We start from the raw sequence: 21,297 nt of genomic DNA on the forward strand, positions 1-21,297 counted from the left end.
TGGAACACACATCATTCGTGTCCGATTTGGCAGAGACTGTGTGTGCTTGGTTCTTGATCAGGTGGGCACAGCTATGTGGTGCAGTACTAAACAGGGAGGTCTGGTCATTGGAAGGTTGTTTGTTTGGATGTGTCCACGTTCATCACTTTATCTTCTCACAGAATTACATGACCCCATTAAAGGCCGTCCTGAATCCCCAGGAAATGGAAGCTATCTTCATTAACCTAGAGGTACGTGTCTCAACGTCTGAGCCAGCTGTGCGAAGAAACCAGCGCTAGACACAAAGTGGTGGAGCAACTCAGCGGGTCAGGCAGCATCCCTGGAGAAAAGGAATAGGTGACGTCTCAGGTCAAGTGGAGCAGCAGGCAGTGAAGATAGCAAATGACATGTTGGCCTTCATAGCGAGGGAATTTGAGTATAGGAGCAAGGAGGTCCTACTGCAGTTGTATAGAGCCCTGGTGAGACCACACCTGGAGTACTGTGTGCAATTTTGTTCTCCTAATTTGAGGAAGGACATTCTTGCTATTGAGGGAGTGCAGCGTAGGTTCACCAGGTTAATTCCCGGGATGGCGGGACTGACATATGGGTCGACTGGGCTGATATTCACTGGATTATAGAAGGATGAGAGGGGATCGTATAACATTTTTAAGGGATTGGACAGGCTAGATGCAGGAAAAATGCTCCTGATGTTGGAGTCCAGAACCAGGGGTCACAGTTTAAGAATAAGGGGTAGGCCATTTAGGACTGAGATGAGGATTTTTTTTTCACCCAGAAAGTTGTGAATCTGTGGAATTCTCTGCCACTCTATCCAAGGCCTTTCACTATTCGGTAGGTTTCAATGAGGTCCCCCCTCTCATCCTTCTAAACTCCAGCGAGTACAGGCCCAGTGTCGTCAAACGCTCATCATACGTTAACCCAATCATTCCTTTTGAGTGAGAGATAGGGTTGCCAACTGTCCCGTATTAGCCGGGACATCCCGTATTTTGGGCTAAATTGGTTTGTCTTGTACGGGACCGCCCTTGTCCCGTATTAGGCCCGGGGGCACTGTAGGCCCTGGACACTGTAGGCCCCGACACTGTAGGACCCGACACTGTAGGCCCCGACACTGTAGGCCCCGACAGTTTAGATCCCGATACTCTAAGTTTCCGACATTTTAGCTCCGGATAGTCTAGGTCCGGAGGCCCGGGCGTGGCCTGACGGAGGTTGCAAAGCAACCTGCCTCCCGGCCCGGGCGGCCGCCTTTGGTGGAGCGGGAACACGTGGCCGCTGGCTGGGTGAGGTCAAGTGGGGCGCGGGGCGGTGACGTCACCTTGTCCCGTGTTTGCGAGTGAGGAAGTTGGCAACCCCTAGTGAGAGAGTACCGCAAGTCATTGCCTCAGTAACCAGTGGCCCCACCTCATGGGACGTGGAGAATCTGTGCGCTGGGCATTACTCTTCCTGCCTGCCTGCAGTCCCCGTTCGGAGGGTTGTAACTCTATGTTGAGCAGTCGATGGGTATCCACAGGGAGTTGAAGGAGTTGAGCGACATCTGAGCGATATAATTTCTGCCTCTGTTTCAGGAATTGATTCGAGTGCATTACTGTTTATTGAGAGCCATCGATCTGGCTGCGATCTCGGGAGGCAACACCCTTTATAAAGTCTTCCTGGATTTCAAAGAACGGTAAGAAATCCGCTGCTCCCCCGCTGTGATTCCTACTGCCTGAGCCGCTGAGTTACCCCAGCACTTTGGGTCTATCTTCGGTGAGAAATACAAATCCACAATCATGGATAATCTCCGTATATCTCTCTCGTTACATTCGTCCATCCATATCTGAGAGCAGGCAGACACAAAATGCTGGAGTCACTCAGCGGGTCAGGCAGCATCTCTGGAGAGAAGGAATGGGTGACGTTTCGGGTCGAGTGGATCATGTGGAATTGCCCCAGATGCTTTGCTTTCCTCATCTCAAAGACATGCACATTGATAAGTTCACAAGTTACAGGAGTAGAATTAGACCATTTGCCCCATCGAGTCTACTCCACCATTCAATCATGGCTGATCTCTGCCTCCTAATGCCATTTTCCTGCTTTCTCCCGTTCTAATCAAGAATTTGTCTTTCTCTGCCTTAAAAATATCCACTGACTTGGCCTCCACAGCCCTCTGTGGCAATGAATTCCACAGATTAACTACCCTCTGACTGAAGAAGTTCCTCCTCACCTCCTGTCTAAAGGTGTGCCCTCTAACTCTGAGGCTATGACCTCTGGTCCTAGACTCTCCCACCAGTGGAAACATCCTCTCCACATCCACACCCACATCCACTTAATCTATGCCTTTTATTATTCTGTGATAGGTATATTGGACACTGTAAATTGCCCCCATCATGCTGGTGAGTGGTAGAATTGGGGGGGGTAGATTGGGACCGAAGTTGATTTATTTTACAGTATGGAGAGTATGGACAAATTTGGGTATGGACATATTAACATTTCAGAAGGAACATTTCTGTGCTGTGTCTTTCTGCGAATCTATGATATATCAGTGTGTGCCTATATAACTCTCTGTCATTGGGATTCACCCTATTTCTGTTTAAGTCACTATATGTAACTTCACTCACGCTAACTCCGTGTCTTTCGTATTTCACCGGAGGCTTGACTCTTTCAACGCACATAATACTGTGCAGAGAGACACAGCGTGGAAACAGGCTTATCGGCCCAGCGAGTCCGCGCCGACCAGCCGACTGCACACTAACGCAATCCTACACACACTAGGGACAATTTATCATTCTTTACCGAAGCCAATTCACCTACAAACCTGGACGTCTTTGGAGGAAACAGGAGCTCATGGGGTCACAGGGAGAACATATAAACGCCGATACAGACGACACCCGTAGTCGGGATCGAACCCAGGTCTCTCTGGTGCTGTACGACCGCAACTCTACCGCTGCGCCACCTCTGTTATTTATGTTTAACTCTGTATCTGCCGGTGTGCGGATTAATTCTCTGTCGTTCCTTAATTTTAATTTAATTTTATGCTAATTTTAGCATCGTGAGCGTTTGCTAAGTGAGAAATGACGAACATTTTGGTGTCTTTCATTAATCATTTCAGCTCTTTCTGAAGTCCATGAAGCTAGTTTCCATCTTATGCTCAGCAGGTTGTTATTTAATTTCCTGGGGTTCCTGAGTTTGTTGACTGTGAGAATCTCACGGCTAATTATCACCCTGCAATCTCACGCTTGCTTGCAATTAGCAAGTGCCAGGCTTGGATTTAATTCCAAATGTGTGCAGAAAAGTGCTTTGTAATTGGTGCCCTTTCTGGAATATTAATCGTCTGCCATTGTCCCTGCCTTCTCAGCAAAGTGTTGCCCGAGACTTGGCAGGGCAATTAAGGGAAGCATCTTTCCCTCGGCCATAAATCACCCACAGTGATGTGCCAACGTAACTCGGAAGCTCCGAGCTTCACCGTCGCCTTGGGAGAGAAGTGATTAGGCGATTGTCCTGGCAACTCTCATCACTTCTTTGAGAAGAACTTCACTTTTACCAAAAGCTGTGTAAATTCAGACAAGGCAGACGTCGTTTGTGGACAGGTTCTTCCGGACCAACACCTTTGACCACAAGTCCATCGGGCAGTGGTCAGCACGGAACGTCCTGCAGGCACTGCAGGGGAATGACTCCATGGATCCTGTGGCGTGGTTCCCAGAACAGACTGCCCAGCTTGTCTGGCAAAATGCCTCATCGCCAGTACTCACCAACAAGCACCAAGACCTGGCTTGGCTGGCGGTGAGGGGAGCCCTCCCAGTCAGATCCTTCCTGCACCGCCGGAACCTCACTACCAGCGCACGCTGCCCTCGGGACGGCTGCTACGGAGAGGAAACGGTGGCCCACCTCTTCAAAGAGTGTGGATTTGCCAGGAGAGTCTGGAGAGGTCTGCAGGGGTCCCTGTCACGATTCATTCCGAGCAGCTCCGTCACAGAGGACTCTGTGCTCTACGGACTGTTCCCAGGGACGCATTCCGAGACTGACGTCGAGTGCTGCTGGAAGGTCATCAACTCGGTGAAAGACGCTCTTTGGTCTGCCCGATCCTTGTTGACCTCCCAGCGGAGCGAGCTGTCCGTCAAGGAATGTTGCCGACTGGCCCACTGCAGACTGCAGGAGTACGTGCTGAGGGATGCTCTGAAGCTTGGTGCAACCAACGCTAAGGCCCTGTGGGGGAGGACCACAGTCTAGGGTCCTTCCGCTGCTGGACATGGGGGGCAGGGTGTGGTGGAGAGAGACGCCCCTCCAAATAAGGGATATGTATGTAAATGTATGTAAATGTCTAAGTAAATGCCTGTATTGAATATGTAACCTCCGGAAATGTCGGATGGGTTTGTTTAAAAATGATGTTTTGTAAATGATATTTATAACTTGAATAAAGTATTTTTTGATAAAAAAAAAAAAAAAAAGACTAACACCGCCCAGAGAAGCTGGGAACCACGCCACAGGATCCATGGAGTCATTCCCCTGCAGTGCTGCAGGACGTTCCGTGCTGACCACTGCCCGATGGACTTGTGGTCAAAGGTGTTGGTCCGGAAGAACCTTTCCACGAGTGACAGATGGTTGGACAATGTCCAGCTGACTGGCACATTGCGTGGCATCTGCGCCAGGCCCATCCTTCACAACACCGGGGACAGGTAGAACCTCAGCAGGTAGTGGCATTTGGTGCCCACGTGCCTTGGCTCGACGCTCCGCCTGATGCAGCCACACACGAAAGTGGCCATCAGAATGAGGGCGACGTTGGGCACGTCTTTACCCCCGTTGTCTGCCGACTTGTGCATTGTGGCTCGTCGCACCCAGTCCATCGCCGACCCCCAGATGAAGCGGAAGACGGCCCGGGTGATCCCCGTGGCGTGGGAGGGAGGGACGGGCCACACTTGCGCCAAGTACAGCAGCCCCGAGAGCACCTCACACCTAATGACCAGATTTTTCCCCGTGAAGGAGAGGGAGTGCTGCTTCCACAGCTCCAGCTTCTTCCCCACCTTGGCTATCCACTCCAGCCAATTCCTGTCACACGCCTCAGCCTTCCCGAACCAGATCCCCAGCACCTTCCAGAAGTCGGGCTCGATGGTGAAGGGGATGGAAGATCGGTCGGGCCAGTTGCCAAAGAGCATGGCCTCGCTCTTCCTGCGGTTTACCCTGGCCCCCATGGCCGACTCAAACTGGTCGCAGACGCTGATCAGTCTGCGGACCGACCCTGGATCCCAGCAGAAGACGGCGACATCGTCCATGTACAGGGAGGCCTTGACCTGAGTGCCCCCACTGCCTGGCAATGTCACTCCTCTTATACTCGCATCCTTCCTGATGGACTCGGCAAAGGGCTCAATACAACAGACGAACAAGACAGGGGAGAGAGGGCAACCCTGCCTGACTCCAGACCTGACGGGGAAGCTGTCTGATTCCCACCCATTGATTTGGACTGCACTACAGATATCGGTGTAGAGCAATTGTATCCACTTCCTGATTCCCTCCCCAAAGCCCATTTTGGAGAGCACGTCTCTCATGTACGTGTGCGATATTCTGTCGAAGGCCTTCTCCTGGTCCAAGCTGACCAGGCAGGCATCCACCCGTCTGTCCCGCACGTAGGCAATGGTATCTCTCAGCAGCACCAGGCTGTCTGAGATTTTCCTGCCAGATACAGCACAGGTTTGGTCCGGGTGGATCACCTGTCCCAGAGCAGACTTGACCCGGTTGGCGATGGCTTGGCAGGCGGTGAGGGGAGCCCTCCCAGTCAGATCCTTCCTGCACCGTCGGAACCTCACTACCAGCGCACGCTGCCCTCGGGACGGCTGCTATGGAGAGGAGACGGTGGCCCACCTCTTCACAGAGTGTGGATTTGCCAGGAGAGGTCTGCAGGGGTCCCTGTCACGATTTATTCCGAGCAGCTCCGTCACAGAGGTCTCTGTGATCTACGGACTGTTCCCAGGGACAGTAGCATTCCGAGACTGACATCGAGTGCTGCTGGAAGGTCATCAACTCGGTGAAAGACGCTCGTTGGTCTGCCCGAGCCTTGTTGACCTCCCAGCGGAGCGAGCTGTCCGTGGGGGAATGTTGCCGACTGGCCCACTGCAGACGTACGTGCTGAGGGACGCACTGAAGCTTGGTGCAGCCAACGCCAAGGCTCAGTGGGGGAGGACCACAGTCTAGGGTCCTTCCGCTGCTGGACATGGGGGGCAGGGTGTGGTGGAGAGAGACGCCCCTCCAAATAAGGGATTCTGTGTAAATCTGGCAATGGATATCTGTATTGAATGTATAACCTCCGGGAATGTCGGATGGAGTTTTTGAAAAGAAAATGTTTTGTAAATATTTATTACTGGAATAAATTATTTTTTGATATAAATTTTTTTTAAAAAGACTAACATCGCCCAGCTCAACTTGACTCTGCCACCCCATCTCTGCATTCCTAATGCAAACCTCACTTCATCCCTTCTTGTTGAACGGGAAAGAAGTGACACCAAGGAGGGATATGAACCATTTTTATACCGAGGCATTGCTTAACTGGAGATCTCCTCAAAGCATGCCTACTTTGAAGAAGTTATCCTCCTCTCTTCGATGAGAGTTTAGACATCATATCTTTGTCCCGCCCCCTCCCCTGACATCAGTCTGAAGAAGGGTCTCGACCCTAAACGTCACCCATTCCTTCTCACCTGAGACGCTGCCTGACCCGCTGAGTTACGCCAGCATTTTGTGTCTACCTTCGATTTAAACCAGCATCTGCAGGCTTTTTCCCCCTAATAATTGATACTGCTTGACCGGAGTGTTTTCAGTATTCCCTTTTTCATTTACTTTCAGATTTCCAGCATCTGCAGTCCTTTGGTCTTTGAGTTAAGGAATGACTGATGAAAAGAAGGGTCTCGACCCGAAACGTCACCCATTCCTTCCCTCCAGAGACGCTGCCTGTCCCGCTGAGTTACTCCAGCATTCTGCGTCTATCTTCGATGAAGAGGACTTGCTGTAAATCATGAAGGATTTGCAGAAAGCAATGCAAGGGAGGTCAGCCAGAAGATTTTTGAATAATTAAGACGTGAAGTAGAAACAAAAACATGGTTTGAATGTTTTAGCAGCAGCTGATATGACCTAAAATTGCCAACAGCTCAGTTCCAGGCAGTCACGTGGGATAGGAATGGAGTTGGTGGCCAGGAAACAGACCGAAGATGATCGTTGCAATCTCAATAATCAGTGCTAGGAAATCGCTGCATTGCGTAACGGCCAAACTAAAGTCAAAAGCCTCAAGTGTGTTTAAATATCAAATGCACTGAAAACAGGACCATGAAACTCTTACTTGTAGCAGCATCTCAGGCTTGTAAGCCCAGAGCTCATAGATAGGGCTCGCCAACTGTCCCGTGTTAGCCGGGACATCCCGCATTTTGGGCTAAATTAGTTTGTCCCGTGCGGGACCGCCCTTGTCCCGTATTAGTAGGTTTGCCAACTTCCTCGCTCCCAAATACGGGACAAGGTGACGTCACCGCCCCCGCGTGCATAAATAAAATTTATGTTTATCATAATTGGCACGGCACGGTGGTGCAGCGGTAGAGTTGCTGCCTTACAGCGAATGCAGCGCTGGAGACTCAGGTTCGATCCTGACTACGGGCGCCGTCTGTACGGTGTTTGTACGTTCTCCCCGTGACCTGCGTGGGTTTTCTCCGAGATCTTCGGTTTCCTCCCACACTCCAAAGACGTACAGGTTTGTAGGTTAATTGGCTGGGCAAATGTAAATAATTGTCCCTAGTGGGTGTAGGATAGTGTTAATGTACGGGAATCGCAGGTCGGCGCGGACCCGGTGGGCCGAAGGGCCTGTTTCTGCACTGTATCTCTAAATCTAAATCTAAAATCATTACAGGCTCTTGATTTACGGCAAATACTGCAGCCAGATGGAAACTTCACAAAAGACCCTGGACCAACTTATGGCATCTCGGGAAGAAATACGGCACAAAATCGAGGTAAATAAGCACACCGATAACAGTTGTCAATATGATTGACACTGAAAGTGAGGCAAAGGTTGCAGCAGCAGGGGCCGGGAGGTCACGGGTTGGACAGTCCAGGACGAGGGGGATTAGTGAGAGCTGGAATAGTGGGGTCTGAGAGGAGGTGGTGCAAGGGGGATTGGAAGGGAACTTTGTGAGATGCATCGTGGCAGAATGTAAGGAGGGAAAGCTGTAGACAACAGCAGTAGGGCAGATGGATCCTTTTATGGGATGTATGGATTGGCATCTTTCACAATTGTTCTGGAAGGTAGCATTTAGATAGATGTTATAATTAAACCAACAAATGGCTCTCTGTGTCAAAGGCAGATGATGTCCAATTTAGCATTTAAAGGGGGACTTTGGCAACTAGGGAGCAGGTAGGGTTGCCAACTGTCCCGTATTAGCCGGGACATCCCGTATTTTGGCCTAAATTGGTTTGTCCCGTACGGGACCGCCCTTGTCCCATGTTAGGCTGGCGGGTCGTTGTAGGCAGGGACAGTGTAGGCCAATGGAGAGTGTTGGGGGAGCGGGGCCGATTGTGTTCACCTAACGGAGGTTGCGTAGCAACCAGCCTCCCGGCCCGGGCGGCCGCCATTGGTGGAGCGGGAGCACATGGCCGCTGGCTGGGTGAGGTCACGTGGGGCGCGGGGCGGTGTCGTCACCTTGTCCCATATTTGGGAGTGAGAAAGTTGGCAACTAGGGAGCAGGTTATAGTGTAGTGTGACACTTCTACAAGCCATCTTGTGATGTTGTAACTGTGTATCATGTGCAATTCTTTTTTCTTTCTGGTCCTCGCTGCCCCCTATTCCTTACAAACCCATCGCCTCTACCCGTCCTCTTCTCTGATACTCACTCATTCTAGACAATAGACAATAGACAATAGGTGCAGGAGGAGGCCATTCGGCCCTTCGAGCCAGCACCGCCATTCAATGTGATCATGGCTGATCATTCTCAATCAGTACCCCGTTCCTGCCTTCTCCCCATACCCCTGACTCCGCTATCCTTAAGAGCTCTATCTAGCTCTCTCTTGAATACATTCAGAGAATTGGCCTCCACTGCCTCCTGAGGCAGAGAATTCCACAGATTCACAACTCTCTGACTGAAAAAGTTTTTTCTCATCTCAGTTTTAAATGGCCTACCCCTTATTCTTAAACTGTGGCCCCTTGTTCTGGACTCCCCCAACATTGGGAACATGTTTCCTGCCTCTAACGTGTCCAACCCCTTAATAATCTTATATGTTTCGATAAGATCTCCTCTCATCCTTCTAAATTCCAGTGTATACAAGCTTAGTCGCTCCAGTCTTTCAACATATGACAGTCCTGCCATTCCGGAAATTAACCTAGTAAACCTACGCTGCACGCCCTCAATAGCAAGAATATCCTTCCTCGAATTTGGAGACCAAAACTGCACACAGTACTCCAGGTGTGGTCTCACTAGAGCCCTGTACAACTGCAGAAGGAGCTCTTTGCTCCTATACTCAACTCCTCTTGTTCCTATACTCAATATAGGCCTAATATAGAATCCTATACTTAATTCTCTATTGTAGTATCTCATTTCCAACATACCTGCATGTTTAGTTTAGTTTAGTTTAGTTTAGAGATACAGCGCAGAAACAGGCCCTTCGGCCCAATGAATCCGCACCGACCAGCGATCCCCGCTCAATGACACTACCCTACACACACTGGGGCCAATTTACATTTATACCGAGACAATTAACCTACATACTTGTATGTATTTGGAGTGTGGGAGGAAACTGAAGGTCTCTGAGAAAGTACAAACTCGGTACAGAGAGGACCCGTAGTCGGGATGGAACCTGGGTCTTGGGCACTGTAGGGCAGCAACTCTACCCCTGAGTCACCGCTCCTCTTGATTTCTGACGGGCTCCCTAGTAGAGTGGGTTTGATTCTATCTTCCAAGTCCTGTATTTGTTAGTGATCTCCCTGATGTGGACCACCTCCAACCCTGCTCTCTATTGCCATGCATTGGACCACAACTTTCACACCGCCATTGAGCAGCAGGTTTGGCCATGGAGCACGACTCAATCCCAGGCCGCGACAGTTTTCCTGAACATTACTCACTTTTGATCCGATCTGCACCGATCAGCCAACACATTATGACCACCGACAGGCGAAGTGAATAATGCTGATTATCTTGTTACAATGGCACCTGTCAAGGGGTGGGATATATTAGGCAGCAAGTGAACAGTCGGTTCTTGAAGTTGATGTGTTGGATGCAGGAGAAATGGGCAGGAGTAAACACCTGAGCGACTTTGACAAGGGCCAAATTGTTATGGCCAGACGACTGGGTCAGAGCATCTCTGAAACGGCAAGGCTTGTGGGGTGCTCCCGGTCAGCAGTGGTGAGTACCGACCGACAGTGGTCCGAGGAGGGACAAACCACAAACCGGCGACAGACAGGGTGTTGGGCGCCCAAGGCTCATCGATGCGCGAGGGCAATGAAGGCTATCCCGTCTGGTCCGAACCGACAGAAGGTCGACTGTGGCACGAGTGACAGAAAATGTTAATGGTGGTCACGGGAGGAATGTGTCACAATACACAGTGCATCGCACCCTGCTGCGTATGGGGCTGCACACGGAGGACCAACAGCATGTTAGCCAGGTGGTCATAATGTTTTGGCTCATCGGTGTATTTTTCTTTCCTTTTGGCCAGGAGTGCACCCTAAAAGTCCAGGAAGGGAAGTTTAAACTGCAGGATCTGCTGGTGGTTCCGATGCAGCGGATTTTAAAGTACCATCTCCTGCTGAAGGTGAGTGTCCTCTGTATCGGGGCTGCTCCACACTGGGCTGCGATTATGACTCAGGCACGAAAACCATTACCAAACACGGTGAGCTAGTACTTCAGCTTAGAGATACAGCGCGGAAACAGGCCCTTTCGGCCCACCGGGTCCGCGCCGCCCAGCGATCCCCACACACTAACACTATCCTACACACACTAGGGACAGTTTTTACATTTAAAGAGCCAATTAACCTACAAACCTGCACGTCTTTGGAGTCTCTGTAGTCAATAGTGGTTTATTTGTCACATATGTAACCGCACAGTGAAATTCTTTTTGCAGACATCACACAGGCGGGTGCCGCCATTTTTGACGCTATTATTCAAAGTCCGGTCGGCCCATCCGACCATCTTTATGTCTCTGGGGGCGCCCCCTTGAGGGTGCTGGAGGCATTACCCCGGTTCACCCTCCTACCAAAGGAATGAACGAAGGAGGACCCGGCGTGGGGAAACCGCCTTGAGCGGGGGGGGGGGGGGGGGGGGGGGGGGGAGAGAACAAAGGGGGACCTTGCGCAGATACTTGTAACCTTGCAAGCGCCCTTTATGTAGTGACTATTTGGGTATGCAAGCAAAGAATTTCACTGGGACTTGTTACATATGACAATAAAGCATTCGTTCATTCATCCTTGCCCCTCACATCCAACTTCTCCAGCTCCCTCCCGGTCCCGCTGACAGACGAGCCTCAGCACTGCACACAAACTGCTGATCTGTTGCCACTAGGGTTGCCAACTGTCCCGTATTAGCCGGGACATCCCGTATTGTGGGCTAACTTGGTTTGTCCCATATGGGACTGACCTTGTCCGTATTGGGGCTGGGGGGGTGCTGTAGGCCTGGACGTTGTAGGCCTGGGCACTGTAGGCCTGGACGCTGTAGGTCCGGACGCTGTAAACCCGGACGCTGTAGGCCCGGACGCTGTAGGCCCGGATGCTGTAGGCCCGGACGCTGTAGGTCCGGACGCTGTAGGCCCGGATGCTGTAGGCCCGGACGCTGTAGGTCCGGACGCTGTAGGCCGGGACGCTGTAGGCCCGGACGCTGTAGGCCCGGACGCTTTAGGAGTGCGGGAGGAGACCGGGCGATTCCTGAGAAAACCCACGCGGGGAACGTACAAACTCCGTACAGACTCCTCGGCAATGGGTGCTCCTCCTGTCTTCCTGAGCCTCACCGTCGAGGAGGATTTGCACCCACTGACCTATTTTGCCCCTTCGCCCATGATCCAGTAACCTCTCAACCTTCAGCCCTCCTGCCAATGTCACTGGCACCTCGACCAATGGAGTCAACGTCCTCATCTAGTGCGGCACCAAGTGCGGAGCTGCAACTCCTGAGCCTGCAATGTGTTTCCTTCCTAGGAGCTGCTGAGCCATTCCAATGATCGCCCTGAGAAGCAGCAACTGAAGGAGGCACTGGAGGCGATGCAGGTGAGGGCCGGAGACATTGTTCCTGCACGAAGAATGCATTTAGTTGGAAAGTGGCAGCATGTCATTTATGCATTTCTGCCCTTTTCCTTTAATCTTCTCTGGTGTCTACTTTCATTCATAAGTTCACAAGTGATAGAAACATAGAAACATAGAAAATAGGTGCAGGAGGAGGCCATTTGGCCCTTCGAGCCAGCACCACCATTCATTGTAATCATGGCTGATCGTCCCCAATCAATAACCCGTGCCTGCCTTCTCCCCATATCCCTTGATTCCACTAGCCCCTGGAGCTCTATCTAACTCTCTCTTAAATCCATCCAGTGATTTGGCTTCCACTGCCCTCTGTGGCAGAGAATTCCACAAATTCACAACTCTCTGGGTGAAAACGTTTTTTCTCACCTCGGTTTTAAATGGCCTCCCCTTTTTGCAAAGACTGTGGCCCCTAGTTCTGGACTTGCCCAACATTGGGAACATTTTTCCTGCATCTAGCTTGTCCAGTGCTTTTATAGTTTTATATGTCTCTATAAGATCCCTTCTCATCCTTCTAAACTCCAGTGAATACAAGCCTAGTCTTTTCAATCTTTCCTCATTTGACAGTCCCGTAATCCCAGGGATCAATCTCGTGAACCTACGCTGCACTGCCTCAATTACAAGGATGTCCTTCCTCAAATTAGAACTGTACACAATACTCCAGATGTGGTCTTACCAGGGCCCTATACAACTGCAGAAGAACCTCTTTACTCCTATACTGAAATCCTCTTGTTATGAAGGCCAATATTCCATTAGCTTTCTTCACTGCCTGCTGTACCTGCACGCCAACATTCAGTGATTGGTGTACAAGGACACCCAGGTCTCGCTGCACCTCCCCCTTACCTAACCCAACTCCATTGAGAAAATAATCTACCTCCTTGTTTTTGCCGCCAAAGTGGATAACCTCACATTTATCTCACTCAACCTGTCCAGGTCACCCTGCAACCTCCTAACAACCTCTTCACAGTTTACACTGCCACCCAGCTTTGTGTCATCCGCAAACTTGCCAGTGTTGATTCTAATTCCCTCTTCCAAATCATTAATATATATGGTAAACAGTTGCGGCCCCAACACCGAGCCTTGCGGCACTCCACTCACCACTGCCTGCCATTCTGAAAAGGACCCGTTTAGTCCTACTCTTTGCTTCCTGTCTGCCAACCAATTTTCTATCCATGTCAACACCCTACCCCCAATACCATGTGCTCTAATTTTAGTCACCAATCTCGCGTGCGGGACCTTATCAAAAGCTTCCTGAAAGTCTAGATACACTACATCCACTGGCTCCCCTTCATCCATTTTACTTGTCACATCCTCAAAAAATTCCAGACGATTAGTCAAGCATGATTTCCCCTTCATAAATCCATGCTGACTTGGACTGATCCTTTTACTGCTATCCAAATGCACCGTTATTACCTCTTTAATAATTGACTCCAGCATCTTTCCCACCACCGAAGTCAGGCTAACTGGTCTGTTTTCTCTCTCGCTCCTTTCTTGAAAAGTGGGATAACATTAGCTACCCTCCAATCCACAGGAACTGATCCTGAATCTATTGAACATTGGAAAATGATCACCAATGCGTCCACTATTTCTAGATCGATATGATCTATTGATTTCACTATTGATAAGAGCAGAATTAGGCCATTCGGCCCATCAGTCTACTCCGCCATTCAATCGTGGCTGACATGTCTTGCCCTCTCAATCCCAATCTCCTGCCTTCCCCCCGTAACCCCTGACACCCGTACTAATCAAGAATCTATCAATCTCTGCGGTACAAATATCCATTGACTTGGCCTCCACAGCCTTCTGTGGCAATGAATTCCACAGATTCACCACCCTCTGACTAAAGAAATTCCTTCTCATCTCCTTCCCAAATGACCTCTGGTCCTAGACTCTCCCACTAGTGGAAACGTCCTCTCCACCTCCACTCTACCCATCCCTCTCACCATTGTATCTTTCGTATCTTCTTGCCCTCCGGCACATGCCCATTCCCACCCCATATGATCCTTGTCTCATATTTGCTTCACTCTGTTGCTGTGGTACTTGCTCTCCTCACTAATTCCTCCCCGATATCTATATCTCACTTTATTCCCTCTCGAAAAGCAATTTTACCTCTTTGCCATTATTGACTAATTTGATTAACATCAGCAGCTCACTCAATGCAGAGTAAGATTCTCATCAATATTTATGTAACAGGAGATGACTGGAAGCACCTGTCATGTTTGGATTTTCATGTGAGGCTGACATATAGCAATCAAATGGTCAGTCAATAAATGCCCAGCCTCGGGCCACATATGCACACCAACAGGCACTGCTGCCTCCACCAATGGACTGCACAAGCGAGAATGTTTAGAGAGTTATAGAATAGACCAAGCCCTTCAGCCCACCAGATCTGTGCTGACCACCAAACGCCTATTTACACTCTTCCCATGTTCCGAACAACACCATTCCCACACCACCACTCCCCAGGATTCTAGACAGTTTACCGAGATCAATTGACCCGCCATTCTCAACATCTTTGGGATGTCATTAGTCTATTGTCACGTGTACCGAGGTACAGTGAAAAGCTTTTGCTGCCTGCTAACCGGTCAGCAGAAGGACAATACATGATTACAATCGAGCCATTCACAGTGTATAGATGTGTAAGAAGGAACTGCAGATGCTGCTTTAAACCGAAGATAGACGCAAAAAGCTGGAGTAATTCAGCGGGACAGGCAGCATCTCTGGAGATAAGGAATGGGTGCCATTTCGGGTCGAGACCCTTCTTCGGACTTCAGTCTATTTACAGTATATAGGTACGCAATAAGGGAATAACGTGCCTTTGAAAGTGCTGCCCATCCCGGGTGTGTTACAGGAGGAGGAAAGGAATGGAGAAATCTGTAAAAGATGTAAATAAAGGAAAAAACTGAGGTTGACAGGTTGGTTGCCAACGAAATCCAACGAGGTTCACCAGTTCTGCAACAGCCTCCTCTATGGCGCACCTTCAAAAATCATCAGTAAACTTCAATACATTCAAAACTCCGCTGCCCGTCTACTCACCCACACCCCGATCCGTGACCATATCACCCCCGTCCTTTACAAACTCCACTGGCTCCCCATCCCCCAGAGAATCCAGTACAAAATCCTCCTCATGACCTACAAAGCCCTCCATAACCTGGCCCCATCCTACCTGACTGACCTCCTCCACAGGCACACTCCCACCTGCACCCTCCGCTGCTGCCAATCTCCTATCCCCCCCATCCGGACCAAACTCAGATCCTGGGGGGACAGGGCTTTCTCCATCGCTTCTCTCACCCTATGGAACTCACTACCTCAAACCGTAAGAGACTCCTCCTCACTCACCACATTCAAAACATCACTGAAGTCTCACCTGTTCAGTACTGCCTTCAACCACTGAAGGTCACCTCACCTTCTGTCTCCTTTCTCTGTTCGTTTACTTATTTATCTATTTATTCACTTCCCTATGTTCTTTAAATCCCTGTAAAGCGTCTTTGTGTATGAAAAGCGCTATGTAAATGTAATGCATTATTATTATTATTATTAAAAGTGAAAATCGGACTTGAAACATAAACTCATTAGAGTATTCATGCCACCAATTAAATTGGCAAGATTTACTTTAGGCATACAGAGCTGAAGCAGGCCCTTTGGCCCACTGAATCAGCGCCAACAAGTGATCACTAAGTGTACACCTATATCCTTCCTTTGTCCCGCCCCCCCTGACATCAGTCTGAGGAAGGGTCTCGACTCGAAACGTCGCCCATTCCTTCTCTCCTGAGATGCTGCCTGACCTGCTGAGTTACTCCAGCATTTTGTGAATAAATACCTTCGATTTGTACCAGCATCTGCGGTTTGTTTCTTATACTAAGTGTACACAAGTGTGCCAACAAGTGTACACTAGTCTACAAGGCACACGAGACACAATTTTACAACTTACCGGAGGCAGTTAACCTCCAAACCTGCACGTCTTTGGAGTGCGGGAGGATAGAACCTACGCAGTCACAGGGAGAACGTACAAATTCCGTACAGAGAGCTCCCCATTAGTCACGACCAAACCCGGGTCTCTGGGGGTTGTAAGGCAGCAACTCTACCGCTGCGCCACCGTGCCGACACCAAATCATGCAGGCTGCAAGGATGGTCTCTGATATAACTCAGCATTTGGTTTCCTTTCAGGATCTGGCTATGTATATCAATGAAGTTAAACGGGATAACGAGACCCTGAAGAAGATCTCAGAGTTCCAGTGTTCCATCGAGAACCTTGTAAGTTCAGAGTCGGAGAGCAAACGTGAGATATCTCTGCAGAACGATAAATATTTACATCAGATTGGTAGTCACCTGGTTTGAGTGTGGTGCAAAACAGATTCACCCTAATTATAGGCAGACACAAAAATGCTGGAGTAACTCAGCGGGTCAGGCAGCATCTCGGGGTAGAAGGAATGGGTGACGTTTCGGGTCAAGACCCTTCTTCAGACTGAACCTCAGTATTTAACTGCTCAGTGTTAGGTGGGTCTGTTGTTTTTGGCAAAAAATACCTGAGGCAGTAAAGAAATGGCAAAGATGGCATAACTGCAGTCTGAGTTTATATCGGGTGACACGGTGGCACAGCGGTAGAGTTGCTGCCTTACAGCGCAAGAGAACTGGGTTCGATCCTGACTACGGGTGCTGTCTGTACGGAGTTTGTACGTTCTCCCCGTGACCTGCGTGGGTTTTCTCCGGAATCTCCGGTTTCCTCCCACACTCCAAAGACGTACAGGTTTGTAGGTTAATTGGCTTCAGTAAAATTGCAAATTGTCTCCAGTGTGCGTAGGATAGTGTAAGCGTGCGGGGATCGCTGGTCGGCGCAGACTCGGTGGGCCGAAGGGCCTGTTTCCGCGCTGTATCTCTAAGCTAAACTAAATCAGAAGCTCAATAATGAAGTTGGAGTGAGAGATGGGATCTGTTGCCATCGTCGAGGAGATAGATGATAATTAAATGTTCTACTTACAGCTAATAAGAAGGCTTCGAGTTATTGCATTTTTGTTGCATTTGCTGCCAGTAGCCAGCGGAACAGGTGAAAACCAATCATTGCTGTGGATTTTGAGCACCGCATGTAGCTACGTTCAGCTTTTAATGTTCACATTGTTGGTTCAGATTAATAGACAACTACTTGAAGAACACTTTGGAGGCAACTGAAGAAAGTTTTTTGCTCATTTTGCCAGAATTCACCACCACCCATATTTTTTCCAGGCATTCTCTCGTACTTCACCAAAAAAGACTCAGCACATTTCCCTCTGTCTTTGAGCTCTTTCCAAGAATGGCCAGAAGGAATTGTTCATGGACATCTTACTTTCGGTTGGTTCCCTCTGCCCTGCATCGTTACTTTGACTCTCAGACACCACCACACTTAATGGTGAAGTTGAGAGGATCAGCTTTGTGAAAGGGAAGGTCTCTTGAAGAGAGAGAGAGAGAGCCCTCCTATCTTCAAATGCCCGCATGCCTGTGGTTACTGCCCATTACTTCATAGGACAGACGCATGACCTTGGGAAGAGGAGAATGCACCCAAGCAGCATTGCCTGTGGCAGTCAAGGTTAAAGTTGCACTTTAGCACTTAACCTTCATGACATAGATGATAACGCCACATTTCTCAATCCTCACGAGTAAGACTTACGAAAGGAGAAAACATCAGTGTGAGCTCTATAGACTTTGAAACATATAATACAAAGAGTCATGGGAGTCATGGAAAACGGGCCCTTGAACACAACTTGCCCACACCAGCCAACATGTCCCACCTGCCTGCGTTTGGCCCATATCCCTCTAAACCTGTCCTAGCCATGTACCTGTCCAATTGCTTCTTAATCAGAGGCAAGAAGACTATTTCTAGGGAAACGATTAATACAACTGACACGGTACTAACCATATTCCTCAGGGAAGAAGGTTTTTTCCTGGTCTCCTTCCCTTCACTATCCTCAGTGAAACCTCTTGTATTGGCTTTTATCTTATGTTATTTTTCTTCTTCATCTCCTTTCTGAAGGTAGTCCTTTTATTCATAAGTTGATCAGTGATAGGAGTAGAATTAGGCAATTTGGATCATCACGTCTACTCCACCATTCAATCATAGTTGATCAATCTCTCCATCCTAACCCCAATCTCCTGCCTTCTCCCCACAACCCATCCATTTAGGAAAGATGTTGTCAAGCTGGAAAGGGTACAGAGAGGATATGAGGATGTTGCCAGGACTAGAGGGTGTGAGCTATAGGGAGAGGTTGAGTAGGCTGGGACTCTACTCCTTGGAGTGCAGGAGGATGAGATGTGATCTTATAGAGGTATTTAGGTTAATTGGCTGGGCAAATGTAAAAATTGTCCCTAGTGGGTGTAGGATAGTGTTAATGTGCGGGGATCGCTGGGCGGCGCGGACTTGGTGGGCCGAAAAGGCCTGTTTCCGCGCTGTATATATATGATATGATATGATATGATAAGATCATGAGAGGAATAGGTCGGGTAAATGCACGGAGTCTCTTGCCCAGAGTAGGTGAATGAGGACTAGAGGACATAGGTTTGTGAAGGGGAACAGATTTAATAGAGATCTGAGGGGTAACTTTTTCACACAAAGGGTGGTGGATGTAATGGAACAAGCTGCCAGAGGAGATAGATGAGGCAGGGACTATCCCAACATTTAAGAAGCAGTTAGACAGGCACATGGATAGGACAGGCTTGGAGGGATATGGACAAATACTGGCAGGTGGGACTAGTGTAGCTGGGACATGTTGGCCGCTGTGGGCAAGTTGGCTTGAAGGGCCAGTTTCTACATTGTATCACTCTATGACTCTATAACCCCAGATACTCTTACTAATCAAGAATCTATATCTCTGCCTTAAAAGTACCCATTGTCTTGGCCTCCACATCCTTCTGTGGCAATAACTTCCTCAGATTCACCACCTTATTCTGAGGCTTTGACCTCAGTTGACACAGTTCTTACAAAATGGAGACGCATTCTGAGTGCAGGACTCTTGGTCGTTCACTCTCAAGCAACCTTCCATTTTTGTCAGCTGTCGAGAAGGGGATACTTGCTGCCCCCTTGCCAACTTCCTCACTCCCAAATAAGGGACAAAGGGTGACGTCACCGCCCCGCGCCCCACGTGACCTCACCCAGCCAGCGGCCACGTGCTCCCGCTCCACCAATGGCGGCCGCCCGGGCCGGGATGCGGGTTGCTAAGCAACCTCTGTTAGGCGAACACACTCGCGGCCCCCCCCACTCCCCCAACACACTCCGTTAGCCTACACTGTCCAGGCCTACAGCAGGCCCCAGGTCTACAGTGTCCGGGCCTACAGTGTCCGGGCCTACAGTGTCCGGGCCTACAGTGTCCGGGCCTACAGCCCCCCCGGGCCTAATACGGGACAAGGGCGTTCCAGTACGGGGACAAACCAATTTAGCTCAAAATACGGGATGTCCCGACTAATACGGGACAGTTGGCAACTCTACTTGCTGCTCTCTTGCACTGTCTCCACCACCAACACGTCCTCCAGTCCACATCGGTGAAGCTGGATTCCCTGTTAATGGTCGAGACATCCTTGTTAGTTTCTCTTCCACCTCAGGCTCTTGATACTCCCGATGGATTTGGACGTGCGAGTTCCAGGGGAATCTTAGTTTAGAGATACAGCGCAGAAACAGGCCCTTTGGCCCACTGGGTCCGTGCCGACCAGCGGTCCCCACACACTAACACTATCCTACACACACTGGGGACAATTTACATTTATACCGAGCCAATTAACCTGCAGACCTGTACGTCTTTGGAGCGTGTTGAGGAAACTGGAGAAAACCCACGCAGGTCTCGGGAAGAACGTACAGACAAGCACCCTTAGTCAGGATCGAAACCGGGCCCCGATGCTGTGAGGCAGCAACTCTACCATTGTGCCACCGTGCGACCCTTAATTGCAGCTCAACAGTGGGTATGACTCAGGAATCAGTACTTACGCACACGTTGAATCATGCTGACATCAATTAGGGCCAAAATCGCTTGCAAAATCCAGACTCCCACAGGGACACCTTGAATTAGCACAGCGAATACAGTGTCTGGTTTCAATCAACAACCGGTATACCCCCAAGGTGTTTCTTTCATCGAGGATATCGAAGTCACCTGGACCATTCAATAAATAGATGTGTCTGAGAGACCAAAGTGATTCACTGACCCAGACAGACTGGCCCTGGCTTGACCACTTGCTGGCTTTGTGCATGGCCTCTTACTAACTGCAGCTGTCTGCAAGTTTCCTGATGGTTTTTCTCCACTTACTGTAATCGGGACCTCTAGTTTTATTGAGTTGGATGATCCTGGATATTTTTTTACATGGCTGGATTGCCTTTGGGGGATCCAATTTCTTTGTGGCCTGGGTTTTTATTAGGTTTCTAACTTTGATTTATTAATTAACTCTGATTTATTAAGTTTCAGCAGTGAAATATTGAAGTTGAGTGGGAAGCTTGAATGAATTTGAATATTGGAATCCAGGGTTTACTGAGGTCTGAAGACTTTTTGAGTTTAGTTTTTAGTTTTAGTTTAGAGATACAGCATGGAAACAGGCCCTTCGGCCCATCGGGTCCACGCCGACCAGCGATCCCCCACACACTAACACTGTCCTACACACACTGGGGACAATTTACATTTATACCAAGCCGGTTAACCTACAAACCTGTACGTCTTTGGAGTGTGGGAGAAAATCAAAGATCTCGGAGAAAACCCACACAGGTCACAGGGAGAACGTACAAACTCCGTACAGACAGCACCCGTAGTCGGGATCGAACGCTGTGGGCGCTGCGAGGCATCAGCTCTATCGCTGCGCCACCGTGCCGCCCGAGTTGCTGGATATCTGGGAGCCAAGATCTCGGGGGCAAAAGGTTTGTGTTATTTTGGTTAAGGAGAGGGATGTGGGCTGGGGTTTACTGAGGAGCAAAGATCAGGAGTTGCAGCATTTTGAGGTTTCGGAGGAGTCCAGTGGAAGTTGAAATTGATCACAGACTGTGCTGTGTTTCCACAGCAAACATCACTGGCAAATTACGGGAGACCGAAGATTGATGGTGAATTGAAAGTTTGTTCCACAGTTAACAGAACGAAACAGGACCGGTGAGTATG

General features: G+C 49.5%; 1 protein-coding gene across 1 annotated transcript in view; it reads left to right on the forward strand.

Moving 5' to 3' along the window:
* The window catches only part of LOC144608283 (guanine nucleotide exchange factor VAV2-like), a 152,802-nt gene that overhangs the window by 108,940 nt on the left and 22,565 nt on the right, over positions 1 to 21,297 (forward strand). The window contains 7 exon segments of the mRNA XM_078425899.1: positions 162 to 230; positions 1,560 to 1,660; positions 7,847 to 7,946; positions 10,639 to 10,734; positions 12,107 to 12,175; positions 16,370 to 16,456; positions 21,203 to 21,288. Of these exon segments, the coding sequence (XP_078282025.1) occupies positions 162 to 230; positions 1,560 to 1,660; positions 7,847 to 7,946; positions 10,639 to 10,734; positions 12,107 to 12,175; positions 16,370 to 16,456; positions 21,203 to 21,288 (608 nt within the window).

The sequence above is a fragment of the Rhinoraja longicauda genome, chromosome 31, assembly GCF_053455715.1.
Source record: "Rhinoraja longicauda isolate Sanriku21f chromosome 31, sRhiLon1.1, whole genome shotgun sequence".
NCBI classification, from domain to species: domain Eukaryota; kingdom Metazoa; phylum Chordata; class Chondrichthyes; order Rajiformes; family Arhynchobatidae; genus Rhinoraja; species Rhinoraja longicauda.